Raw genomic sequence first — 23,643 nt, 5'->3', positions numbered from 1 at the left:
TCACATTTTTAGCAAAGACATTCAAGAAGGATCAGTCTGATTATCTTCTCACATTATAAGTAAAGACATTCAAAAAGGATCAGTCTGATTATCTTCTCACATTTTTAGCAAAGACATTCAAGAAGGACCAGTCTGATTATCTTCTCACATTATAAGTAAAGACATTCAAGAAGGATCAGTCTGATTATCTTCTCACATTATAAGTAGTGCTGAAGATGTGACATTCACATGTGTGCGTCTTGCACATAATGTCGAACGGAATCATCGCGCTACTGGCTGTAATAGCGGCCACAGCTGCAGGCCTCGGATGCTTCTACCTTTGTAGAGACGAAACCCAAACCCGACCATTGTCAGGTCGGTTAAAGGCATGGCTTCCTCTCGAGATAGCCCAACCAGCAGCACCAGATAGTGTGCGGGGATCTGAGAAGCCAGCAGTACTAGACTTCCGAGATGGGTGACCAGCGGTACGGGAAAAATACTACGCGTGTTGCGCTGATGTTAACAGATCACAGCAATCTGAGCCAAAAGATGCAGTCCCCTTACTGATTGGAGCCGCTGGAGGATGAATGGGAGGCAGTGAGAATTGTGAGTATAATCCTCCTCTCTTAACTCCAGCTTCTCAATCTAACGGATCCTTCAGGTGCCAACGGCGACATCCTCTTTTTTGAAGCACCGTCAAGATCTTCGATGTCACCCGGACGAGTGCGGACGTCGGCATTTTCGCCAGCAGTGGGTCACCGCAGAGAGATACAGTCGTCGTAAATGGTTTTCGTGGCTGGAAATATTGACTGGACTCCCGTTCTTCGTTCATCAGCGATCGTCGCTGAGTCCGACTCCTTGCCCTATTATCTTCCCTCAGCAAATCACGCTGGAAATTCGATACCTCGACCTCCCTGGCAAAAGCTTCTCCAGGGGGTACTGCTTCTCTGGCGGGAGCCTCCCCAGGAGGTACCGCTTCCCTAGCGGGAGCATTCGTGTCTGAGCAAGACTGACTCTCTTTTTTAAGATCATTAGCAATATTCTAACGACCCGAAAATCGGTGAACTTTTCCTGTGAAGGGTGAAGCCAGAAGAAATTTTGGTGGAAGCCCGGAACTGTGCTGACGTGCAAATCGCTTGTCTTACATAGGAAAAGGGGCGAAAGACCATCCCCAGGCTTTCCTGGGGGGAGGGGGTACCGCTTCCCTGGCTTCCCGAGGCGATACCATCCATGGGGTGAGCTTCTATCTGACGGGAGCTTCTGCCTCCCAGCGTCTTACCCAGACACCATAATGCGTTAACAGTAGAGCAACACGCGTAGTATTTGTCCCCTGCCGCCCCACCCATCTTGGGTGTCTAGTATTGTCCCTACAAAGGCATGCGAGACATGCTGCACATAAGACGGACCGGAGACACACGTGAAGGCTGCCGCATTCGAGCTTGAGAAGATTACAATCGGTGAGACCGGAGACACAGGTCAGTCTGCCTCGGCGGAGGACCCCGTCTGCGACCCGAACGATCCATCTGCGACTCGAAAGATCGTCCAGGACAGCAGCCAAATCAGCCCGCCTCTGCGAGCCAAGACGAACACGCTGCAGAGCAGGAAGAAGACGAAGGCACCGTTGCGCAACAGAGCCTCGTGCCGCGAAGCGGCCAAAAACTTTGTTAGGTAGGCCCGCGACCAGACGATACTCGCGCCGTAGCTCGAAAGCATGTCCACCACGGACTGCAAATGGTTGGAAGACGTCACTAACACGCTGTTGGCCACGTCCATCTGCCCAATGTTCCGGCTCAGCACGTCCCTTGCCTCTTCCAGCATGGTGCGTTCTCCGGGCACGTGCATGGCTCGGCGTCGGGAGTGGTACCTGGCGGCCGTCGCGGCCCACCATTGAGCGAGCTCGACCTCGAACGCAGCCACGTCCGTGGACACCACGCTCCAGTACTCGCGAAGCTGCGTCGCGTCCCGCCCCTGACTAGACGCGCCCTCGAACTCGACTCGGATGGCGTCTGCTTCCGCGGCCAGCCGACCGACTTCAGCGCAGAGGCAATCCTTGAGCGATTCGATCTCAGTGTGGAGCGTGTCAAGGTCGGGAGCTGCGAACTGCTCTTTCAGCGCAGCGTGGCGCACGCTAAGCGCGCTGCTCGCGGCTGTCTCTTCCCTGAGCCCAAAGAACTGGCCCAGAAGCAGCCTACGAACTTCGATAGCTTGAAGGTTGTTCATCGGAATAAAGCGTGCTTATTCAGTCGGTGGAGGACGCCAGTCTCAAGGTTAAACATGGCAGAATTTTTCCCCAATAACACCTATGGATCTCACCCAGTACATCGTGGTCAATTCATCGATTCGATCATGGCCCATCGGACCGATTGTGGCCCAAGGAGCCCATGCTAGGTGAGTCCGCAAACACTCGCTCACAGTGTCGCAGTGCTACACGAACACGCTGAGCACGAAAATGTGAAGGCCTACCTGTCCGATCTCGATCGCATGACGAAGGTCGTGCTGGAAGTCAAGTCCACAGAGGCCTTGCTGAAACTTTCCTCAGAATTGGTGTCGGCGAACATTCCCCATCGGGTCTGGGTGGAACAGCCGGAGGACGTTCCGACTGCCCTTGCCATCGTTGTGAGTGGGAGTTGAGTCTCGCACTCAGCCCTTTCCAAAACAAACGTTAAGACCTCTGTTGAGGAAGACCCGCCTCATGAGTTAGAGTTTCTTGGTGATGGCTAACCAGTGCCGGCGACGTCGCTACGATGTCACCTGATGGCGCATCGTAATATGTCTGCGTGTCGATTGTGACCTTTAAAAACACGTGATTTAGGCGTGATGGCAAGGGGACCATCCAAGTCACCCAGGCAGCTGAACAGCAACTCCACGAAGCCCAGCTCAAATGACAGAAGCGACTATGGAGAGCTTCTGACTGAAACAGAGATCTGTGCTCGGCTATTCGTGCTGCTGTGCCGTGCAGTGGTCGTTCCCAAAAGGCTGGCCTCCGCGAGCGCCGCAGCAGAAGAGGCGCAGGGCGAGGGCCCCGTCGTCAGATACCTCGTTCTGCTGCACTTCGGTCTTGGCGGCAAGAAGGACGTCAACATGCAGGGATTCTTAGACGAGGACTTGCTGCTGCTGAAGGACCAAGTGACCAGAGTGCTCAGCGGGACCAAGGGTCTCAGACTGCAAGCTCTCTTATCTTTGATCAGACAGGACTTCACAGCCACTGACAGGTGTCTTGACTTGCTCGTGAGCCAGTCCAAGCCGGTGACGCGACCGCACCCCATCACGTCCTCCAGCCTCGGGGAGACGTGCCTGGCATCGCTAGAGAGGCGGGAGCGCGGCGTGATGTCCCTTGTTGGGTCCAACCTCCAAATCTACAGAGGTCTTCAGGCAATGGCTGAGGAACGCTGGCTAGAGGCCGCTGCTGTCATCGGATCAGTGCTAAAGAGCCTGCCGATGTTCAGCCTGCTCCATAAGCTCAAGGGGGATGCCCTGGTAAGCTACCTCTGTCGAGGCTCCGAGTACCCTCCGGGGCTAGACTTCGTCGCGCCTCAGGACTCTGCGGCCTTGCTCTCACGCGTCAGCTCGGCCTACAAGGCGGCATGTGAGTACCATGGGTCTCCTTCACTCAGTACGAAAGACCGCAGCCCCATGTGTCTCAGGCGTCCCTGAAGAGGTGTTAGATGTCATCCGCGGGTCCTTGACCATGCCAGCCGAACTAAGGGCGGATACGCACGTTCGAGCCGCCATTGTCCTGTTCGCTAGACAGGACGCAGGAGAGGCGTTATACAACCTTCGTTGTGCGAATGAAGTCCGCACTGGTGACATTGTAACCATCAGCCTTTTAGTCTCTCTCGGATTTTCGCTGAAGCGAGCAGATCTGGTTCGGAAGTACGCAGCAGACATCGAGACGGCTGTGGTGGACGCCAAACAAGATAGAAAGGCCCACCTGTACATCACGCCCCTTCAAAAGTCCCTGAATGGTGACTTTAGTTCGAGTGAGTGCCAGAGGAGTACACGCACTCTGCGACTGGCAGAGGCTGCTGCATACGATGACCTTTGGGAAGATGCATCTGAGCTTCTCCAGCAGACGGATGTCCACCATCTGCGCGGCCCGTTTGACATATACTGCTGCCATCGGTTGGTGGCGTTCGCGGCGCACGTCCACAAGGAACGAAAAACCGTGGAGATGCAGGTGCAGCTGGCCGAGCACTCCTTCCCGTCAGGCTTCCGAGTTGACGTGCCGCTCCGATTGCTTCAGGCGAACGTCCTTGCCAAGAGGGGTCAGGAACCGCAGGCAAGGGAGGTCCTCCAGCAGCTCTGGAGTTTGACCAAATCTCCAGATGAGTCTAGCATGAGAGTGGCGATTTTAAGCCTACCTTCGACATTCAAGCCTTCGGAATTGTTGTCCAGCGTTCTAAGGGCGTTGTTATCAGTAGAAAACGATCCTGTAAAGAAGGGACCACTCCTGGAAGAAGTTCTCCGTGTCAGCCCCAGCGATAGCCTGACGCATGAGCATATCGACCTGCTAATCTCCCAGGGCCATGCCTCCCGTGCTACGAGCGAGCTGCAGCGGCTCGTGAAGGCCAACCCTGGCGACCAACGTGCACACGTGCAGTTGGCGCGGCTATATCAGAACGAGGAGCGGTATGAGGACGCGTTGAAGCACTACAAAGCCGCGTCATCGCCAGAAAAAGTACTCAAACATATCGCACTGTGCTGCTACAAGACGGGCCTTATCTCAGAGGCTATCGAGCATTACCGAGCTGCCCTCGTCAGCCAGCCTCAGAGCTCTCACATTCTGTATCAGCTTGGAGTTCTCTATGAGAAAGAAGAGGGGAAGCCGAATGAAGCTCGCGAGTTCTACCAGCAGATCGCCAAGGATACGGGGTCGCGGTACTCCTACTACTCGAGGCTGGCGCTGGCCAACATCGCTCTGAACGCCTTGGATTTCGCGGTGAGTGCCCCGCGTCCCACAGACCCAGCTGGCATGCTTCCATTGCGATGAGGCACTTGAGCACCAGTGCGCCGACGAGCAGGTCCGCGTTGTGAAAGCTGAGGCGCTGCTGTCCCAGTACGACGCAGCCGGTGCGTTCGCTCAGCTGGATGGGATGCAGCCCGTGGAGCCGACCAGCGTATGGGCCGCGGACTACATGGGCCTGCCGTGCGAGGCGTCGCGGCTGGCAGCAGAACTGAGCGAGACGAGCGCCTTGAACGTGGTCGCAAAGGCATGGATCCGATTGCGTGACGCGGGAAAGGGGGATGTGGTGAGGCGCCAGGTCGAATACAACGCAGCACGAGGTGCTATCCATCCTTGATAGGGCGGGCGATCTGGAAGGCACTTCCCTCGGCGTCACCGTTTTCCAGTGCTATGGCCGTCTAATTTTAAACAGCCGCTTGTTGGAGGTGGCAGACACGCTTGCCACAGCTCTCCAGCGAATAGAGCATGTTAAGCGTGTCGACCCCTCCCCGCTTCGAGGTCTGCCGCCTTGGCTGCACGCCTGCACCCTCCTCTACGTCAGCCTCAGCCAATTCATGCTGTTCAAAACAGACGTGGAGACTCAACTGACAGTGAAGAGGTTCCTGGACCTAGGGAGAAAGTGCGAAGGCGTCTTCGTTGACGAGCGAGGCTACTTGGACCAGTTTGTACCTGACAAGTTCCTGAAGGAGCTGTTCGATTCCGACAAGACGACCACGACCGCAGAACAGTTCTCGCGTATCCGCTACATGGGGCTTTTGCCCGCCAACCACTCGTCGTTCATCCATTTCCGGCTGTTCTTGGACAAGTCACCCCTAGCGTTTACACAGACCTTGTGGACCGATGTGGGAACTGCCGTTGTCAGTCGGCAAGCGCACACCTGCGACGTTCTGGCGGCCGTCCACAGCGTGTCGTCGCAGCTGCCGTTGAACGCGGGCCACTACCGTGTCTTGGTGCAGTTACTTCTGTCGTGCTTAGGTACGCACCATCGAGCAAACCTGACACCGAAGCTACCGAGGCCGCGCATCCATGTATCCAAAAGCCCCCACCCCAACTGCTTCATTCCTCCATCCAGGCCGTTCGTCCCTCCCCCGTTGAGAGGGCGGCCTGTGGTGGTGGAGCCCGACACGATGCTGCCCAAGAAAACAACCATAACAGCGCCCATGAATCACCTGACGCTCCTTCCGCTGGACAGGAAGGCTGCCGAGCCGAGCCCAGTTGCGATACGCCGCCTCCCTCGAAAGCTTGTGCTCGAGGTGCCTCGTGACCTGCCAGCCGAGTGCTTCATCCAGAGGTCCGCCCTGGTGCTAGGGAAGGCATTGGGGAAGGGCAGCTTCGGTAAGGTGATGTCGGGAACGTATCATGGACGGCCGGTTGCGGTCAAACAAGTGTTTATCGACGCCAAACAACTGTCGTCGCGTCTGTGGAACGACATCGTCAAGGAGGTCGAGTCACTGTCGAAGCTGCACCACTCTTCATTGGTTGAGTTCGTCGGCGCCTCCTTCGACCCAGGCGAGTTTCTGATCGTGACGGAATTGTGTGCGAGAGGGTCTCTCTCCATGCTTCTGCACGGCAAGGACCACGTGAAGCCCACCCCCTTAAATTGGATAGAGCGACTTAGTTTGGCACTGCAGATATCGAAAGGCGTGCATTTCCTCCACAATAGAAAGGTAATTCACCGAGACTTGAAGGTGAGAGGTTGGATCCCCCCACAACACAGCCGCAAAATATCGTACTCAGTGATTCACTTGAAGCCAAGATCTGCGATTTCGGCATGACCCATTTTATAGAGCCCGATAAAACCCACCTCACCATCAAGCCGGGCATGGGTGCCGGCAGCCCCCGCTACATGGCTCCTGAGTTGTACAACAAAGACCGTGAGTCAGAGGGGCCCCATCAATTCAGGCCACATTACTGAAGCGGTGGACGTTTGGGCACTCGGGTGCATTTTGGTAGAAGTCTTCGGAGGACGCCCACCGTTTCCTGACTGCACGTCTATGGAGCACATCGCCTACGTACTGCTGGTAAAGAAGGAGATTCCCAAGATTCCCGAAGACTTTCCCAGCGGATTGAAGTCTCTTTTAAAGAAGTGCCTGGTTTTAGACCCAGAGAAGCGGGTCGGTATGGATGCGGTTATCTGCGATCTCCAACGTGTAGACAGCATCCGCTAAATTGTGGTGCAGGGCTTAAGACAAGACAGTTTCCTTTAAACTGCCCCTGAGAGGTGAGGACGCTAGTAGACGTGGTTACCAGTGATCTTTAACGTGCGTCTACCAGCTTTTAAAGCGTGTGAGTATCGTGACTACGCGCCAATGCCACCATTTCGCTTCATCATTCACGAATTGCTCACATATCACTTGAAATCCGTTAACCGCATCTTCGCTTAAAAGTACCTAGGAGGTGCCTTCCTCTCCCGAAAGAAACCATTGTAGTCCTCAGGTTGAATAACGTCATAACAGATGACGGGGTAGTTCTTGTAGCTCGTACTGTAGGAGGGTAGCATGCTGTACGCAGTACCACCGCTCTTGGGCACGCGCATATCATCCGCCTCGAAGTACAGCTTGCGCTTATGGTACTTCATGTTGCGTTTGCACTCTTTCTGCTTGCGAGGGTAGATGTCTCGGACGGTGTGGTTGCTCGTGAAGCTCATGGCATCATCGAATCCGTAGACGAACGGGTTGCGTTGGCCTCCCTCAGTCGAATGTCGCTCGCGTCCCGCGGTAGAGCTCTCGGTGAAAGAGTCCCCGCGCAAGACAGCAGAATGGTTCTTGGTGACGTTGTTCTCACAGCAGCGGTGCTTGCAGCACTTCCCGCGGTTCTCGCGGGCTCGGCCGGTGGAGGAGTCGCTGTAGGAGGTGAAGCTGGTGCTGGTGTATTCGGAGGAGCTAACGTAACTGTCGGGAGAGGAAGTCATGTACTTCACAGTGGAGCTCGTGAAGGACTCGCCACGAGGAAAAGTATTGTTGTTCTTGTGGCTGGCGTACAGGGGCACAACGTGCACATACGAAACGTCCTGCGGGACGCGTGGTGCGTGCATCACGGACGCGTGTTGGCCATGAGAAACCTGTGAGACGCCGTGAGAAGGAGCGTGAGAAGGAGCGTGAGAAGGAGCGTGAGAAGGAGCGTGAGACACGCCATGGGGGGCATGAGACACGCTATGATGGGGACCCTGTTGATGCAGGCTTGCAAGAGGATTAAGCTGGAATGCACTTGCGCTGGTGTAACCTGTCGGGACAGCGGAGTGCACCACACTTGACGGCGCCACAGAGGTGTGAGTTGGAGCTTCGCTGACCATTTGCGCAGCACGTCGAGGCGCACAGCACGCCTTCCTTTGTTTGTGCGTTGAGCCCTTGGTCGCATGCGCCCTGGAGAAGGTGCGTGTGGAGCGCTCGCGGTCCGAGGAGCTGGAGCTGCTGTCTGAGACCGTGACCAAGGTCGACGCGGTGTAGGAAACCTGTCGTACATGTGCGGCGCGAGATCCCCGATTGCAACAGCGACCATGTCGTGGTTTGGCTTGGCGAGCGGCGGAGGAGGACGAAGAGGACGAGGAGGAAGACGTAGAGGAGCGTGTCGAGGAGTTCTGACCAGGCTTCAGGCTGGCGGTCGTCACTACGGTCGGCTGGATTGGTTGTGACACGACGCTTTCCATAGGCGCGGACCTCACATGGGAGCGAGTCGACCGACGCGACGACTGTCGCGTTGAGTGGTGGTCGACCTGACTGGAGGAAATGGAGGTCGTGGTCCCACCGATCGAGCTGGTGCGGCTGCCGGACCGACGCCGGTCATTCTTTTTGGAAGTGCGACAGAAGGCCCTTTTCAGAGCGCGTTTCTGATCGTTCTTCAAGTCATTGGCCAGCAAAATGTCATTGGGGGCCGTCTCGTCATAATAAAACATGGTGTATGGACTTGGAAGGTCGTTGGCACGGAAGAGTTTGTGCTTGGCCAGGATATGGTCAGGAACCTCCGTAGGTCCTGCACGCACTGCCATAAGGTAGCGGGATTTCGTCGACCAGTTGGTGGAGGTGCCTGATGAGCTCTCGGAGGAGATGGAGAATCCTCTCGGACGGAATTTGCGCCCTGCCTCCTGTACAGGAACAGTAACCCACGCCTGAGGACGTCCATCCACGGACTCGCCGCGCTCACGCACCTCCGGAGGGCCAAAGTCAGGCTTTGAAGCGACCTGGATATCCTGGCGCTTTGACTGAGGCCGTTTGGGAGGCAGCTGGCGTCTGGGAGCCTTAACCGAGCTCTCGTGTCTGACCACGGAGCGCGTCGCTGTATTGACAGTGTTGGCGGTTATGGAGGCCGAAAATGCCTTGTTGCCTCCGCCAGCCAGAGGAGACATGGAATGTCCGACGGTCGGCACAGCCATCATCGGTTGGGAAGCATTTGTCACTGTATAGCGTCCCGAGTAATCCCCCCACTTGTCACTCCCAAGAAAGTTACTATTTTTGTATGCTGAATAAACTCAATATGAGTCATGGACGTGGGCCCGAATTCTTGTATGGATTGGTTGTTACGTAAACGCCACGCAAATCAAAACATCAGGTCCACTACTTTGCGGGAGCTGGCGCCGGTGCCCCTTTCAACGGCTCAAGTGACTGTGTGAGGATCTACAATAGCTCACATTGTTCTTCGTAAAGCTACTTGACAGAGGAGGGGCCGAGCTCATCTTGGCGACTATTTGAGTGATCTGCGCGTCGGTCACCCGCTGCGACTCAACATCTTCCTGCAGTAGAGTTGCAAGCGGCCGCTTCCCCATAAGACGCGTTTCGTGCTCCTTCTCCTGTAGGGGCTTTGACTGGAGATACCATTTCGATGGGCACTCTCGCCGAAGAGGCTGGAAAAAATGCTCAAAGGTTTGGAAGTTGCGATTCAGACGGGTTCGAATGGTAGTGATTTTGTTCCAACCAGCCTCATCAGCAGCGAATACATTGAGACGGGGACACGTAGAATTAGGGTGGTCACTCAACAGACCGTCGAATGCTGCGATGCCCGCCGTCTCAGGCTGATCCATACCAGAATTTACGGAATATTCGCATGGACCCAGAATGGGAAAGCTTGCTGGCCGAACAGGCGCAGTTTCTGGCCGACTCGCACTTCCGACCGGCAGCTAAGCTCGTGAAAGTCTCTAGGGAGAAACCGGAAGCGGTTGAAACACCAAAGGAGTCTAAGTTTCGCCAGCAAATGCAGCGCGTAAAGCAGGAGATCGGTCCCGTGGTTCTCGACGAAACCGTGATATCGGATGTTATCGAAAGAAACGTGGACAACCAGGGAGTAATCCCTTCAACCGATCCAGGAGTGGTAATCTTGCCATGGCGGCAGCGGGCACCCGTCCACGTGGCGGAGAAGTTGAACCGAGAGACTGCAGCCAATCTCGGTGCTGGCGACCTCACTGATGCTTTCGGCCAGAACGACTGTACCGTAGCTGCAATGTCTGCCAGCGAGATTCAAACCGCACAGGAGGAGATCGAGGAGAAACTGGGCCCACGTCTCACAGAATTCCTACGGAAACGACACGCCGCCAGAACAGTGGCGCGCCCTGTGCAGGCTGCGGAGGCCGCACCTCAAGACTCTAACGCGCTGATCATTGACCTGGGTAACGGAGACAGGACTGCCGTTACAGCCCTTGAACGCGCGAAGTTAGCCTGGTGCGATCCCCTGCCAGATATCGTTGAAGCCAGCGAAGCTAGCGTTCTCCGTGATATGCGCTTCGACTTTGAGGGCCGACGACCCGTAGGAGATGACCCGACTATGCACCATCACGGAGACCAGCCAGAGGTGCCGGGATACACCGTTCTAGAACTTCTCCATCTGTCCCAGAGCTCCATGCCTGCTCAGCAGGTGCTGGCGCTGTCGACGCTAGCTAACGTTCTGCGGTTAGCAAGGGAAACGAGCGGGGGCGTGGCGGCGTTCGGATTCGGTTTAGAGAGATGGACTTATTTTCTGTTCGACAGCCTCAAAATCCAGCTCTCCCTCACTCAACTGCTCTGGTCAACGAACTTGACAGTCCTGAAGCACGCCGTGCGTTGTCTGGCCGAGCTTCTCCTTCCGACCCCGCTTACGCTGCAGGTGGCCATGTCGAGTTCGGAGCCGCTGGTCTCACCGCTCGAGGCTCTAGGACACGTTGCGAGGTTGAGCGGAAATAAGCTGGGCGGTTGGGCGAGTGAGCAACGAAGTCAGTCGGGTGAAGACGACTTGACTGTCTGGCTGCAGCGCTACAAGAGCGGCACACTACCAGCCTCAGATATGATCTTCAGCGATCAAAACTCAGACGACGCCCCTGTCGACATAAAGATGCATGGCCTCACCCATCCCCTGTTTACACACCCCGTCCTACCGATCATCGTGGCGCTCACATCCGGAGACAACAGTAACCGGCGTTGGACGGCATTGATGCGATCGTTAGATGGCGACTCGGAAAGGAGTTTGCTCCGACTGCTCACTGCGATCTGTCTCGCTTCTCCCGCGGCCCCGCAGTTGTTACTAACGCCAGACGTGCTTGACATCCTGAAGGAAGTCGCCCTCAAGCTCATTGTCGGGTCCGTGGCCTTCTTGCGAACGCACAAGGGCGCGCCTTTCGACACATCTGACGCTCTCCTTTGCGCGGAGCTCCTTGGCTTACTAAGCATCTCGTGTGAGGACGAGGCAATCGTTCAGTGGGTTGTCTTCGGCGACGCGCCGATCATCGCGTTGTGCCACCAGAGCCTCACTGATGTTTCCTGCTTCTGCGTGTCTACCGCGTGCAGTCCCATTCAACGAGCCATGATCCTGTCGGCGGAGTATGCGTTGAAGGTCCTCACCGTGCTGGCCGCCTCCGGCCATTACGTGGAAGACCCCTACGTCACAGTAAGTCTGCTGCATGATTACCTGCGCAAGGCAGCTGAGGCGCCGCTGTCGCACCACAAGGTCGTCAGCCAGATCCTAGAGCTCTGCGCCGTCAGCGTCACTGCCTGCAAAGATCTGCAAGCCTCCTCGGTACTAGGGTTCTTGAGTCCGTACCTCAAGAGTTTGACTGCTGAACCAGCAAGAAGCCAGGTCCTCTGTGCAGTCTTCGACCTGGTGAAGGCGTGCGTGGACGTTGTCAGTCGGCCGACCGCCTGGTGTTCTGATAGCTGGCGGCGCCTTTTCTTCACTCTAAAGGCGTGCCTGCCCACCTTGACTCTGGACCCGCTACCTCTGGAAGAGGTGCTCTTGGACTCCGTTGAGGCCGGCGTTTTCGACGTGGCCTGTCGTTTATTTCCGTCGACTCCGAGTAGCGGCAGTCTAATTTGTGCCTATCAACTTGCACTGGCGGCTGTGATCATGCAGATAGAACGTGACGTGCACGAGGTGACTGAGGCTCGGAGTGTGCCAGTGGATGCCCAGGTCCTCCAGAGGCTATCGGACTGCAGATCAACAGTGGAGGACTTCGTGGCCACCTGCCAAACCAACGTTGGGGCCGATGTTTCGACTCACTTCGCATTCGTGCGCGGCCTGTGCAGACCATCGACGGCCTGCAGCGATCACGGCTGCCGCAAGGCGGTGCCATACTTGGCTCCTCTAGGAGGGTTGCTGCTGCTTCTATCGGCGGAAGACTCTTCTGCCGAGTATCGGTTAGCTCTCGCCAACTACGGCACGATAGACCTCGGCATGCCTGCCTTGACCGAGACCAAAGACTGTTGCAGCAAGCTGCTGGGAGGGCGGGCACTCGTGAGCCTGGATGCCATTTTGGCGCTGCCCTCGCAGTTCTCTGGGATCCTCACAACGCAGGGGCCGCAAACACTCGCAGCCGCCCGAGAGATTCACAGGTCTTACGTGGAGGAGGCCGTTCCGGAGGTGTTGTCCATTCCAAGCCTATGGATGCTAGCCTTCGTCAACGCCCTTGAGGGCCGCGTCGAGGCCCACCGCCTCCGCTGCGACCTACCGTCACACCCGTCTGCTAACGACTTGCAATCTGTCGCATGCCTATTCGCGGTGCGATCCACTGGCAGCTCCTTTGTGCAGCTAAGGCAGTGGCCGGCGAACCTGGTCGAGGGTGTCGTGGAACACCAAGCCGACCTCACGCTCCGACTCTGCGGACAGTTCACCGAGGCGCCGTCAGAGGAGGAGGGCTTTTTCCTCTTCCTGCTACTGTTGATGGCGCCAGAGGCAATTCAGCTGCGAGTTGTTCGCACGTTTTCGTTGTTAAACCTGCTTAGTGCCACAGTTACGTGGGAGTTGCTTCGTCGAGGTGAGCCTGAAGAACAGTTTACATGCAGCCCAAATATCATCTGCTGACATCATACAACACGCCAACCCGTCCGAAACATTGGCAGACGAGTTGGCCACCTGGGTCGAGAGCGCTGACGTGGTCGCACGCGGCACGGAGTCACCGATGGTCCACTGGTCCAAATGGCTCAGAGACCGTAGAGATCCACCAATGACCGCTGAAACACTTGCACATTAAAATCGATCTGCATATCTACCGCCTCGAGAGGTCTCACGAGGTGTTGCCGGTCGAAGTTCTCCTCGCGGACAACACAGACCACTGCTAGGCAGGGGGCCACCTCACGCAGGTAGACACATTCACCCGACGTGAGCTGCACAAAACACCTTGTTGGCTGGTCCACCGGCAAGTCTTTAGGGCGGTAGATGTCGCTCATCTCGATTGCCAGACCCAGCGTCTCCGAGGCCAGTGAGTATTGCTGGCGAGTGCAGACGCCGCCCATGGTCAGCCGCGTTCGCAAGTCAATCAGAAAGCCCGTCTCCAAACCCGAACAATGGACCAGGGTTGACAGGAGCTCCTCCAAGACATCTCTGGAGGGTACCAGTCGTCTGACTATCGTAGACCACGCTACGTAGATAGTTTTGTCGTAAATAGAGGTCGAAAAAAACTGAAGGCGAGATCGGATTCCATCTCGGTCCAGACGGCTTCTGATAGCCACCATGACTTCTCTGGCGTTCTCTTCCGCAGACATATCTGATTTATGCAGCAGAAAGTACAGGTAGGCCTCGGGATTAGCATCGCGTACCTTCTTCGAAATCGCCAGCCCTTGTTGAATGTCTGAGGACCCTCCTGCGGTCTCCAGATCCACAACAAAGGTCACGGCGGCCGCGTGTTCGAAGATGGTTGGGTCCACCTCGGACGTTTGTGAGAGCACATGGCCTGGCATATCCACGATCGCGAGCTTCACTAAGGCTGTGGAGGGCACCACCACGGCGTAACACTGGTCCGTCTCCTTTAGGTGCAGAACCTCGTGGGGCGCATACTGTGAACGGAGGACCTCTCTCTCACCTGATTAAAAATCACGCTCACCATTGAGCTTTTCCCGCCTCCTGACCCTCCAATCACCAGGATTTTGCGCATGGTTTCGTCCGTTAGGAGGCCCGTCGCCGAAAATAGATCAACTGCTATCATCTGAATTGTCTTTTAGTGGTCATCGAAGCTGGCGTGTGGAGTTCGCTTGGGATAGCGCAAAAGTCTGAATTTCGCATGAGTCACCAGCGTAAGCGACTACTGCAAGACTTGGAACGCCTTGAGAAAGAGCAGAAGAAGGAGCTGCGCCGCTTTCGTGATCGGCCGGACAAGACACATCAACTGCATCAACAGTACGATGACCAGCGGAAGAAGCTGCTTGAGGCGCTGGATTCCTTGTTGACAAGCCCTCCAGAGGACAGCCCAGGGACCGCCTCGCCGATCCCTTGCCCGCCGACACCCAAGACGAAAAAGCGCCGGCGGAACCGGTTGTTTGAGGAACACGCGGCTCGCAAGGATGCCGCAGGAGTCGTGGAAGACATTCAAGCTATGGAGTTCTCACTTCTGAAACGCGGCTTGGCTGAGAGGGATTTAGACATTCACCCCGTACCAGGCGACGGCAACTGCTTGTTTAGGAGTGTGGGCCACCAGCTCGGTCTGCGCGGCCAGGCGATGACGCACGTCGAGCTGCGCCAGCTGGCTGTCACAGAGATGCGGCGAGATCACGCTTGGTTCGCCGCTGTGCTGCCGGCTTCAGTCGAGGAGTTCACCAATTTCGACGACTACGTCACCGCCCTCGCGACTACGAGTGCCTGGGGTGGTGAGCCGGAACTGGTGGCGCTGTGCCGCGGGCTGGGACTTCCCATCACGACGTATAGGCTCGCCTCGAAGACCGACACACTGCTCGAAACCACCTACGTGAGTATACCTGGTGGCTTACACGCAGAACGACGCCAAGTCTCTGGCTGAACCCCTGCGCATCGTTTTCCACGCCTCTTACCTGTCCCTGGGAGCCCACTACAATAGTGTCATTCAAAGATGTTAACTGTTGTAATTCCTTAATTCTCTATGGACCCACCGTGGAGTCGGTCACATCAACAAGATGTTCAGCGAGACGGGGGAGTAAGCGAAGGCTACCGCTGGCCACAAGGAGATGGCTCAGTGCCCTACGCGAGCCAGTTCCGTCCTCCACCTCCGCCAAGTCAGATTCGGCCTCCGCTCTACGACGCGTATCGGAGCCATGCCCCACGGCAGTTCCCGGCTGGATCGTATCCTTACGAGGTGCCCAGGCGACCCTCGAATTTCGAGGACCCTCGGTACAGACGGCAGGGGCCGCCTAACAGATTTTACGATGAGGGTCGAGTGCCTGAAGGGCCCCAGGACCGCATGCGGCTGCCAGCGGAGGCGGAACGAAGGCACTGGCAAGACGACAGACGGCAGACGCACGATTCACGAGTTCATGCATCAAGGAGGTTTGATGCGCGGTTCGATCGAAGAGAGCGAGGCATACCCAGAGATGTACCCAGAGATGTGCCCAGAGATGTGCCCAGAGATGTGCCCAGAGATGTGCCCAGAGATGTACCGAGAGACAGAGGCATGCCACGACGAGATGCATCTCGTGAGATTCACGATCGGCGAGATTGGTCGGCACCCGAGCCGATAGAGATAAAACCTGACCCTGTGGAGTTTGACCCAGCATGTTTCCCCAGCAATCTGGAACAGGTTCTGGCCAACGTAAACTTGGCAGAAAGCAGCATTACAACTGCATCTGTGACCTTACGCAAGTGGCCAGATAGAGCCAATGAGATTTGCGCTGCACTCGGCAGCGCCTATTGCGCTGCTGGGGATGTGCACCGGCAGTTGGCGCTGTTCTTCCTGTTCAACGACCTTGTCCAGAAGGACAAAACCGCCTTCGTTAAACCCGGTCTACTATTTCTACAGCGTGCCCAGCAGGAGTTTCAGTCACAAGATGTCCCCGCTGACATAGTGCACAATTATCTGAAGACGATCGGTATTTGGAAGCAGCGCAATGTCTTCCCTCGATCGGACTGCCGAATGATCCTCACTTGGTTTCTTCATTGGCGGTATCAACCACAGCCCACTGAAGACCAGAAGAGGCAGAAGCGAGCTGTCGACCGGCAGCGAATGGACTTCCTTCTCAGCGCAGGCGTGTTTCACGTCATGAAAATCATCGGCGGGATTCAGTTAGCTCCTCAAGAGAGGTTCCCTCCTGAGTGGCAAACAGGACGGTGGTCAGCGGAGATGGGAAAGACTAGCGGATCTGCTTTGGCCGTAACGAAAGACGTAGCGTCATCGTTGTCGTTGACGTCTGACAAGTTTTCAGAGGAGCAGCTAGAAAATGTCCCAGTGAGTCAGCTACATCAGCTGAAATTGTACTTGCTGGAGTCTCACGAAGTGCTAACTGAGGAGATCGACCTCACTACAAAGCTCTTCCAGAACCTCCAAAATCTCGCCATACGCAATCAAGACTGCCTGGAGACTATCGTGAGAGACTACGACACCGGCGGGGGAAATACTGGCTAACATCCAGTACTTGACCAGAGTAACGTTATGCAATAAGCACGCTTGGATGTGAGTGTGAACCCTGAATTTCCGCATTATCGATGTACTTTTTGGTTGATCTGTGGAAGAACATTTCCGTCAAGCCTTGCATGCTAGGGCCTCACTACGACCAGCACATCGAGAATATGCTGCGACAGGAGGTGGAAGGGCAGTGCACCGGTAAGTACGGCTACGTCCTGTCTGTGGTGAGGGTTCTGCACGCTGACAAGGGCAGAGTTCAGGATGGTACGGGGATGGTGGTAGTGCATGTAAAATACCAAGCTATTGTGCTGAAGCCGTTCAGAGGAGAAGTGGTCGACGCGGTCGTAACGCATGTGAACTCAATTGGCATATTCGCCAACTGTGGTCCCTTTCGTATATTCGTCACGAAGACGCTCATTCCCGAAGACTTTACATTTCAGGACGGTATATGGACAGATGGAGAAGCTACTGTTAAACCAAACAGTGAAGTGCGTTTGAAGCTGCAAGGAGTGAAGTACGAAGGGTCAAGCATGGTTGCCGTAGGCACCATCAATGAGGACTACTTGGGTCCTCCGGAACAGGACTGAGCGGTGCAAGCGGCGTCTGTCTGAAGCCCCCGACAAGTCTGAGCGTGAACCTCGACAGGATGAAGCTCCGAAAGTTCGACAAAAAAATAATCAAAAGGTCAACATTTCTGGATCTTCTCCAACGTATCGGCGACAACGTGGGGAATAGTAGACGTATAGAGCTCCGTAGTGATCTTCTGGGTGGGCAAGACAACGACAACTGAAGGTACGCCATGTTCTGCCCAGAAACTGGTGAAGGGGTCATAGAACTCGTGCAGGCACGATCGATAGGCAGCGTCCAGCTGCTCCTCGTCCATATTAGGGCGGATTGCCGTCGCTGGGCAGTGGCGACCCACGACGTCGAGGTATGCGTCCGCGCTCTCGAGCGGTTGAGGTGAAACCAGCAGCACATAAATACCCTGCGACTTCGCGAGACGGTCGACGAACGCGGCTGACAAAGGGTCGGGGTACTCGCTTTCGCACTTCGCCACGGAATGGCTCGTGTGCACTGGAGGATCCACGTACACGAGTGGACGGGGGACCGCTTGGTGGGGCAGCATTGGTCGATTTCTGTCCTCGGGGCGGGGATAGCAGGTCCTCTCCCACCTGGGATGTAGTTCGTGAATCCGCCCTGAAATCGGTTCAGGGTCGACAACGTCGATGTCAATGCCGTGACCTTTCAACTTCCCAGCAACCTCGTTGGCGAACTCCAGAAAGTCAGTTCTAAGAGCTACGCGACCCAATCCATGCTTCGCCAGCAACGAGTCCATGTTCTCGCAGACTACATGGGCTTGATATACATCTTTGGTGTCCACCAAACTGCCGTTATAGAGGACCTTCGGTTCCCAAACCGTAGCCTGCTCTACGAGCGTAACTCGCCGACCCTCAAAATCCTCCTGGTAGGACCCAAAGTTGTTGGCGTACTTTCGATTGATTGCGTCGAGACTCAGCGGGCCGCCATCCGGCTGCGTGGAGTCGAAGTAATGGCTGAAGCCAGTCGTTAGTGCCACAGCCACTCGTGTATGTGCATACACAGGGTCGTCCGTCCACACGGCTGCCTGATGGAAGAGTGCGCTGAACACATTACCCTCTGGGTCTCGAGGCCCCTGCCAACCGAACTCATCGTACAACGCGTAGTGCATGTAATTCGATTGACTTACGAGTGTGCGAACGCAAGATCCACCAGACAGACGTTGTCCGTTAAGGCCGTTCTGCCCTGGAACCTTCGGGAGAAGATGGCTGGCGAATACAATGCTACTGCCAGTCATGGGGTGCGTCTTGTCAAAGTAAACCTGCAGACCAAACACGGCTTGGCCGCGTCCTTTCTCCAGCGACTGAATCATGGTATCAACCGCTTCCAGGTCCCGCAAGGCGTCCCATGCATCGCCATACGCGTAGTCAGCGTCCTGACTCAGCCCCAGATAGATTCCATGCTTTGCTCGGGGGTGGCAGTGACCCTCGGGGACTTTTAACACGCTGCCAGCGAGTGCAAAAACGGAAACCAAAAAATACAAACCCCTGCGCATAAATAAGAGAATATGACTTCTGTGCTACAGGGTGGTACTCTCAAGCGCACACTCTTCGTAGGCGGCCTTCAAGAGAGCGTCTCAAAGGAGGTGCTACGAGCTGCGTTCATCCCGTTTGGGGAAGTCCTTAACGTGGATATCCCAGATGACCGCACGACTAAGAAGCATAAGGGATTCGGGTTCGTCGAGTTCGAGGAGGAGGAGGATGCCGACGAAGCCATCGCGAACATGCACGATGCCGAGCTTTACGGCCAGGTACTAACGGTCAACAAGGCCCACGCCCCACGGGGAAAAGCAGACGCTCGCAGCAAGCCTGTCTGGGCTGACGATTTCTTCTACCGGAAGCGACTCGCGTTGGAAGGCCTCGACGTGGACCCGGACGTACTGGATGAGGAGCTGCTGAAGGCGTCGGCGGAGGCCAAGTCTCGTTTGAAGGAGGAGCAGGAGAAGCACTATATCGAGAAGGTCAACTCCAGCCAACTCCGCAAAGACTACCCCAACCAACCAGCAAACTAGGCGCCTAAAAAACTGAGCCCAGAATCAAATTCCCAAAGCTGAGTCGCCATCAGACATAGAACCACGCTATGTCCTAAGGATATTAATTTTGAGCCATTCATGAGAAGCAGTGTCATAAGGTTGTCGTAGAAGTGATTGATACATCAGTGGACTCGCTCCTTTTTCCTAGTCACAGAAGCGGTTGATTGCGTCGCTTGTCTAGCTGACCCGGATCTGATGAAAAGCACCCAGAGGAGGAAGACCACGGCGAGGAATATTCCGGAGTTGAGGAGGAGATTCCTCATCCAAAGCGGTGTCGTTCTGCTCCCAACAATGACGTCAACGTCCACTGGCACGACGATGTTGCTCCCCTTACGGAGGGCTCCGCCGCTCTGGGTCTCGAGAACCCTGGAAAGAACGATGGAGAGGCGGACGCCAGCGACCAGGACTTTGTTCTTCAAGGTCCAAAAGTGCTGGTTAAAATCTTGGTCATTGAATACGAAACCATCGGACACGACGTCCTGACCCTTCATTCGATAGCGGCAGCTGATTACGGGATCACGTGAAGTCTCACTAGTCAGCTCTGGATTCGAGGGCCCACCTGTCGAAAGCTTTCAAGTTCTCTTCCAACGTGGTGCCAAACTCCTCAGTCTGCGAGCGGACGTAGCCAGCCCCCATACCGTTGATGTGCGTCCAACCCCCAAACCACCAGTTCGGTCGAAGCTGGACTGCCAGCTGCGCCAGCTCGTCGTTCCAGTAGTCCCAAAGCGTAATATCACGCTCACCCTCTCGCGTCACTATCTTTCCCTTGATATCCCGACCCAAATGATCCGATGCTTGCCCAAAGCTGAAGTGGAGATGCATGTCGGCCGTAAGGCCCACAAGGAACTTCAGGGCGTCGGCGTCGGTGAACTTCATATTCGGAGGAGAGGTGAACTTCTCCGAGTATTCTTGTCCTGGCACAGAATAATCAACGTATCAGGGAATGCCGAATAAAAAACGTAAATGAATATAGAACATCAATAAAATTAATACTTAATCAAATATTCCATACCCATGAGCCTGGAGTAAAAGTGCTTCATAGCTCCAACGAGGCACATGCCGTCGTCACAGAAGGAAAGGTCCATAGTCTTCGTCTCTTGTCCACAGTTGTCCTCTGATTGCGGTTGCACATGATAGCCCCCCGTGGGATAGAGCTTTTCTACCTTGTGAGCCCAGAAAGCGACGTCTACGGCGTCCTTGCCTCCCAGCATACGTTTAAGGTTCGCCAGGGCCGGGCCTTTGATGCCTGACATGGCTGTCATGGCGATGGCTTCGTGTCCATGCTTTCCGAAGGCGGCCACCAGTCCGGAGAGCACTGCGGCAACAAGGAACATTTTATTTAGTATTATAAGATGGACCTGGCTTCGTGCTCCCGGCTGGTGTTCGTCGTACTTCTTGACTGTGTGTGCTTTCCGTGCATCCTGCTCATCGTGCTGGTTGCCAGAATGTCTTCGGCTATCCTATTTGTCCCCGCTGGCATGGCGCTGTTGCCCTCGCTCGCAAGCCATGCAGGCGATGCCAATCCCATGCTCCGATCATTAACTATATTTCTGTTGCTGGTGGTTGCGGTATGCGACGCATCTCCCGTTCAGAAGCTGCTGGCGGTGCTGATTGTCCCAGGCCCACATCTTCTATTTAACATGAGCCGTATGCAGTACTTAGGCGGTCTAGCGTGGCATGTCCAATTCCTGATGCTTGGGAGCCTCTTCGTCCATATATTTTCGCTGGACTCGGAGGTCACCCTTCCTGAAAAGATGTACAATATTCCCTTCCTCACGGCAGAAATTATCTCCAGGCACCAGCATGTGCTGCCGACGGAGTTGGTGAAGTACGTAACGTGGGTAGTGGGCTGCGTCGGTAGGTGAACGGCTACAACATAGACAGGCCTTTACGCATTCCCGTGCCACGTGAGGGACGTGTTGCTCTCCCCTGAGTTTCAGCGCCACACCGAGGTTTTCGATGCCCCAGTCGGTCACTTCCCTGTGGTTTTTCTCACGCTGTGCGCTACGGTTCACAGTAGCCTTTTAGCGTTACTGTTCGATGGCAGAATCGATCCAGTGCCGCTAATGGTTCTTGCCTCCATGAACGTTATGGCTGGTGGGTTTCGATTGGCCAGCCTGTTGACATCCATTGGTGCCGTGCTCACTCTGACTGAGGCACCCCCCGAATTCTTTCCCTGGTCTACGAGCGCGGGGCTCACTGACCGGCTTATCGCAGCACTACCGAGGAAGTCTTTCTGTGGGGACGTGGATGAGTCACCCATTCACCGAGTATGGTCTCCTTCCTCGCTGTACTCGCACTGTACCATATGTATGGAGCTGCTGCCGGTCAATAGGTGGGAGCGATAGGGTAGTACAGTCAGCGCTGTAGTCGAGTTGCCGGATTGCTCCCACTGCTTCCACGACAACTGCATCGAGAGGTGGTTGCGTGGTCGAGCTGTCTGTCCGAATTGTCAGACGACCGTGGACATCCACAGATTAGCTCGACGCTTTACGCGCGTTTAAGTGCCGCCGCTTGTGACATTCGCTTACTTTGCGCGGTGTGGGCCTGCTAATTATCGATAAGGACCTGAATCTCGACTTGACTGAATAGAATCACTCCTCTTGTCCCTACTGCGGATCGGGAGCTAGGAGCTGATGGTTGAGATTTTGGTTATGCGGATAAGCCGAGAGTTGTTTCAAGCATTAGGTTTAGTCTAACAAAACGGAAAGTTCAAAGGTCTTCAACGGTCTCCAGATGAGCCGGACAGGCCGCAGCGGCGTCTCCTGCGTCGCTCACGCTTCTTGGTGAAGATCTCGACAGGAACGTCCTCAGTCTGAGCGGCGTCTCCTGCGTCGCTCACGCTTCTTGGTGAAGATCTGCGTCGCTCACGCTTCTTGGTGAAGATCTGCGTCGCTCACGCTTCCGGCAGGGCACTGGGACTCCATGATTCCCTTGTTCTCACGAACACAGGTGCCATCGATGAGAGCGCACATGTAGCCGTCAGATGGGCATTAGGACATGAAAACATGGCTTCACTCTCCTCATCCATGACGCAGCACTCCTGCTCTCTGTCGTAAACGAATCCAGCGCTGCACATGACTGCGGGAACCTCGCGGTCGATGACCTGCACGCACCCAATGCCAACACAGTCGGGCTTGCAGATACCATGCGCCGAAACTCCTGCACGACAGACAGTACACACGTGAGCCATTTCCACTGGAGGTTACGTAATCATGACTCTGGCAACACAGAGACCCACCAGCACTACCTCCTAATGCAATATATCGCTACTGCTTTGCTTTTTCAGATGCTCTGTCTGACCTCCGTGGCCTTCGCGGATCCGTAAAAAAAACATGCTCGAGATGCGATGGACCTTCACATTAACTCCGCTACTGGAGACCTCCAGTTCAAGCCGTGAAGAATTCCAAGGATGCAAGTCGGAATGTACTTTGTCACAAGAAGCCGCACCTGATCCTCCCGAATACCTTGATGTGATTATTTGTTGTTGATCTAACCGCAGCTAGGCTTGATCTGATATTGTTTGCTCACCGAGTCACATGTCGAAAGCAGTGATTGTCATTTATTGCTTCTGGAGAGGCTCGACGTCTTGTGTGTGGAGTGCTTCAGGCTTAATGATGGGCGCTTTTGGTTGGACGACGTCTCGGACGTGGTGTTCTTGCTCGATGTAGTCTTCCGAGTCGCAGCAACGATTTCACCCCCCTCGTAGTCCTCAAGATGCCAAACCCTGGACCCGCTATGGAGTGATGCGTCGCCCGTCAATTCGAGGTGCACAAGCAGAGTGCCCACATCATCCTTCTTACCGCCCTTCTTGGCTCTCCAAAGCTTGATCTCGAAGTTCTTGGACCGTTGCTTGCTCTGAACGAAGTCCATCAGGTCCAGACTGCCGCTGCCGTTGTAGAGAGCGTTGCTCTCTAAAGCGTCTCTGTCGTAGCACTCGAACGTCACATATCGTTCTCGTCTGTAGTCGAACATGATCCACTCGTTGAACAGAGGGGCATCCGCCCCTCTAACGATTACCTTCGTGTCGTACTCCTGCGGACCTAGCCCGACTCGGACTAACGGATGATGCCTGACCAGCGCGTCCGCATCCCTAGGGGTTTGCTTCGCGAAATTCTTTCCTTGGAAGACGTACATTCTCAGCACACACTCTGGCAAGAACGTAGTTCCTTGTGTCATGAGTGTGGTGCCGCTCGACAAAGTTAACATGGCTGATGGGGACCTCCCAGGTTTTTGCGCCAAGAGCTGCATTTTAGAGAACCATCTGTCGGATTTGACGCGGTCTGGGAGGTGAGTCTTGGGGAGGGCGGCCTG

At 55.4% G+C, this 23,643-nt stretch overlaps 16 protein-coding genes across 26 annotated transcripts; 8 read left to right on the top strand and 8 right to left on the bottom strand.

The window, feature by feature from the left end:
• Window positions 1–1,455: 1,455 nt before the first annotated feature.
• On the bottom strand, window positions 1,456–2,199 carry KVP17_003757 (uncharacterized protein; the record flags this gene model as incomplete). The annotated part of the gene is made up of 1 exon (XM_068521383.1): window positions 1,456–2,199. The coding sequence occupies one exon, from the start codon at window positions 2,197–2,199 to the stop codon at window positions 1,456–1,458; it is 744 nt and encodes a 247-aa protein (XP_068375820.1).
• Window positions 2,200–2,281: 82 nt separating this feature from the next.
• KVP17_005308 (uncharacterized protein) lies at window positions 2,282–2,680 on the top strand (the record flags this gene model as incomplete). Its single annotated transcript, XM_068515113.1, has 3 exons — window positions 2,282–2,367; window positions 2,394–2,595; window positions 2,624–2,680. The coding sequence occupies 3 exons, from the start codon at window positions 2,282–2,284 to the stop codon at window positions 2,678–2,680; spliced, it is 345 nt and encodes a 114-aa protein (XP_068375827.1).
• A 116-nt stretch (window positions 2,681–2,796) lies between these two features.
• Window positions 2,797–7,110, top strand: KVP17_003751 (uncharacterized protein; the record flags this gene model as incomplete). 3 transcript variants are annotated; one of them, XM_068521374.1, is made up of 6 exons in its annotated part: window positions 2,797–3,565; window positions 3,594–4,918; window positions 4,947–5,228; window positions 5,257–6,630; window positions 6,660–6,816; window positions 6,845–7,110. In XM_068521374.1, the coding sequence occupies 6 exons, from the start codon at window positions 2,797–2,799 to the stop codon at window positions 7,108–7,110; spliced, it is 4,173 nt and encodes a 1,390-aa protein (XP_068375811.1). The 3 variants fall into 3 exon arrangements, with proteins under 3 accessions (XP_068375811.1, XP_068375810.1, XP_068375812.1); XM_068521375.1 differs by lacking the exons at window positions 2,797–3,565; window positions 6,845–7,110 and having other exon boundaries at window positions 3,668–4,918; window positions 5,257–6,717; XM_068521373.1 differs by lacking the exons at window positions 4,947–5,228; window positions 5,257–6,630; window positions 6,660–6,816; window positions 6,845–7,110 and having other exon boundaries at window positions 2,797–3,633.
• Window positions 7,111–7,322: 212 nt separating this feature from the next.
• On the bottom strand, window positions 7,323–9,314 carry KVP17_003758 (uncharacterized protein; the record flags this gene model as incomplete). 2 transcript variants are annotated; one of them, XM_068521384.1, is made up of 1 exon in its annotated part: window positions 7,323–9,314. In XM_068521384.1, one exon carries the CDS (start codon window positions 9,312–9,314, stop codon window positions 7,323–7,325), a length of 1,992 nt encoding a protein of 663 aa, XP_068375821.1. The 2 variants fall into 2 exon arrangements, with proteins under 2 accessions (XP_068375821.1, XP_068375822.1); XM_068521385.1 differs by having other exon boundaries at window positions 7,323–7,976.
• A 210-nt stretch (window positions 9,315–9,524) lies between these two features.
• Window positions 9,525–9,956, bottom strand: KVP17_003748 (uncharacterized protein; the record flags this gene model as incomplete). The annotated part of the gene is made up of 1 exon (XM_068521367.1): window positions 9,525–9,956. One exon carries the CDS (start codon window positions 9,954–9,956, stop codon window positions 9,525–9,527), a length of 432 nt encoding a protein of 143 aa, XP_068375804.1.
• A 23-nt stretch (window positions 9,957–9,979) lies between these two features.
• On the top strand, window positions 9,980–13,198 carry KVP17_003759 (uncharacterized protein; the record flags this gene model as incomplete). The annotated part of the gene is made up of 1 exon (XM_068521386.1): window positions 9,980–13,198. The coding sequence occupies one exon, from the start codon at window positions 9,980–9,982 to the stop codon at window positions 13,196–13,198; it is 3,219 nt and encodes a 1,072-aa protein (XP_068375823.1).
• A 119-nt stretch (window positions 13,199–13,317) lies between these two features.
• Window positions 13,318–14,318, bottom strand: KVP17_003756 (uncharacterized protein; the record flags this gene model as incomplete). 2 transcript variants are annotated; one of them, XM_068521382.1, is made up of 2 exons in its annotated part: window positions 13,318–14,169; window positions 14,196–14,318. In XM_068521382.1, the coding sequence occupies 2 exons, from the start codon at window positions 14,316–14,318 to the stop codon at window positions 13,318–13,320; spliced, it is 975 nt and encodes a 324-aa protein (XP_068375819.1). The 2 variants fall into 2 exon arrangements, with proteins under 2 accessions (XP_068375819.1, XP_068375818.1); XM_068521381.1 differs by having other exon boundaries at window positions 14,217–14,318.
• Window positions 14,319–14,393: 75 nt separating this feature from the next.
• Window positions 14,394–15,201, top strand: KVP17_003755 (uncharacterized protein; the record flags this gene model as incomplete). Of its 2 annotated transcripts, XM_068521379.1 has the most annotated exons (2): window positions 14,394–15,074; window positions 15,103–15,201. In XM_068521379.1, 2 exons carry the CDS (start codon window positions 14,394–14,396, stop codon window positions 15,199–15,201), a joined length of 780 nt encoding a protein of 259 aa, XP_068375816.1. The 2 variants fall into 2 exon arrangements, with proteins under 2 accessions (XP_068375816.1, XP_068375817.1); XM_068521380.1 differs by having other exon boundaries at window positions 14,394–15,125.
• Window positions 15,202–15,224: 23 nt separating this feature from the next.
• On the top strand, window positions 15,225–16,700 carry KVP17_003760 (uncharacterized protein; the record flags this gene model as incomplete). Of its 2 annotated transcripts, none has more annotated exons than XM_068521387.1 (1): window positions 15,225–16,700. In XM_068521387.1, one exon carries the CDS (start codon window positions 15,225–15,227, stop codon window positions 16,698–16,700), a length of 1,476 nt encoding a protein of 491 aa, XP_068375824.1. The 2 variants fall into 2 exon arrangements, with proteins under 2 accessions (XP_068375824.1, XP_068375825.1); XM_068521388.1 differs by having other exon boundaries at window positions 15,753–16,700.
• Window positions 16,701–16,780: 80 nt separating this feature from the next.
• KVP17_003761 (uncharacterized protein) lies at window positions 16,781–17,287 on the top strand (the record flags this gene model as incomplete). The annotated part of the gene is made up of 1 exon (XM_068521389.1): window positions 16,781–17,287. The coding sequence occupies one exon, from the start codon at window positions 16,781–16,783 to the stop codon at window positions 17,285–17,287; it is 507 nt and encodes a 168-aa protein (XP_068375826.1).
• Window positions 17,288–17,385: 98 nt separating this feature from the next.
• KVP17_003750 (uncharacterized protein) lies at window positions 17,386–18,792 on the bottom strand (the record flags this gene model as incomplete). Of its 2 annotated transcripts, none has more annotated exons than XM_068521371.1 (1): window positions 17,386–18,792. In XM_068521371.1, one exon carries the CDS (start codon window positions 18,790–18,792, stop codon window positions 17,386–17,388), a length of 1,407 nt encoding a protein of 468 aa, XP_068375808.1. The 2 variants fall into 2 exon arrangements, with proteins under 2 accessions (XP_068375808.1, XP_068375809.1); XM_068521372.1 differs by having other exon boundaries at window positions 17,386–18,408.
• A 12-nt stretch (window positions 18,793–18,804) lies between these two features.
• Window positions 18,805–19,308, top strand: KVP17_003753 (uncharacterized protein; the record flags this gene model as incomplete). The annotated part of the gene is made up of 1 exon (XM_068521377.1): window positions 18,805–19,308. The coding sequence occupies one exon, from the start codon at window positions 18,805–18,807 to the stop codon at window positions 19,306–19,308; it is 504 nt and encodes a 167-aa protein (XP_068375814.1).
• Window positions 19,309–19,451: 143 nt separating this feature from the next.
• KVP17_003749 (uncharacterized protein) lies at window positions 19,452–20,663 on the bottom strand (the record flags this gene model as incomplete). 3 transcript variants are annotated; one of them, XM_068521370.1, is made up of 2 exons in its annotated part: window positions 19,452–19,833; window positions 19,862–20,205. In XM_068521370.1, the coding sequence occupies 2 exons, from the start codon at window positions 20,203–20,205 to the stop codon at window positions 19,452–19,454; spliced, it is 726 nt and encodes a 241-aa protein (XP_068375807.1). The 3 variants fall into 3 exon arrangements, with proteins under 3 accessions (XP_068375807.1, XP_068375806.1, XP_068375805.1); XM_068521369.1 differs by lacking the exon at window positions 19,452–19,833 and adding an exon at window positions 20,342–20,663 and having other exon boundaries at window positions 19,861–20,243; XM_068521368.1 differs by lacking the exons at window positions 19,452–19,833; window positions 19,862–20,205 and adding an exon at window positions 20,316–20,663.
• Window positions 20,664–20,681: 18 nt separating this feature from the next.
• KVP17_003747 (uncharacterized protein) lies at window positions 20,682–21,833 on the top strand (the record flags this gene model as incomplete). Of its 2 annotated transcripts, XM_068521366.1 has the most annotated exons (3): window positions 20,775–21,186; window positions 21,214–21,664; window positions 21,692–21,833. In XM_068521366.1, 3 exons carry the CDS (start codon window positions 20,775–20,777, stop codon window positions 21,831–21,833), a joined length of 1,005 nt encoding a protein of 334 aa, XP_068375803.1. The 2 variants fall into 2 exon arrangements, with proteins under 2 accessions (XP_068375802.1, XP_068375803.1); XM_068521365.1 differs by lacking the exon at window positions 21,692–21,833 and having other exon boundaries at window positions 20,682–21,186; window positions 21,214–21,677.
• A 392-nt stretch (window positions 21,834–22,225) lies between these two features.
• On the bottom strand, window positions 22,226–22,522 carry KVP17_003754 (uncharacterized protein; the record flags this gene model as incomplete). Its single annotated transcript, XM_068521378.1, has 1 exon — window positions 22,226–22,522. The coding sequence occupies one exon, from the start codon at window positions 22,520–22,522 to the stop codon at window positions 22,226–22,228; it is 297 nt and encodes a 98-aa protein (XP_068375815.1).
• Window positions 22,523–22,887: 365 nt separating this feature from the next.
• Window positions 22,888–23,466, bottom strand: KVP17_003752 (uncharacterized protein; the record flags this gene model as incomplete). The annotated part of the gene is made up of 1 exon (XM_068521376.1): window positions 22,888–23,466. One exon carries the CDS (start codon window positions 23,464–23,466, stop codon window positions 22,888–22,890), a length of 579 nt encoding a protein of 192 aa, XP_068375813.1.
• Between the last annotated feature and the right edge of the window lie 177 nt (window positions 23,467–23,643).

The sequence above is a fragment of a genome (genome assembly GCF_019968985.1).
Source record: "MAG: Porospora cf. gigantea B chromosome Unknown PgB_NODE_294_length_23643_cov_237.926, whole genome shotgun sequence".
Lineage (NCBI taxonomy): Eukaryota > Apicomplexa > Conoidasida > Eugregarinorida > Porosporidae > Porospora > Porospora cf. gigantea B.
This window is presented reverse-complemented; position numbering and strand designations above follow the sequence as displayed.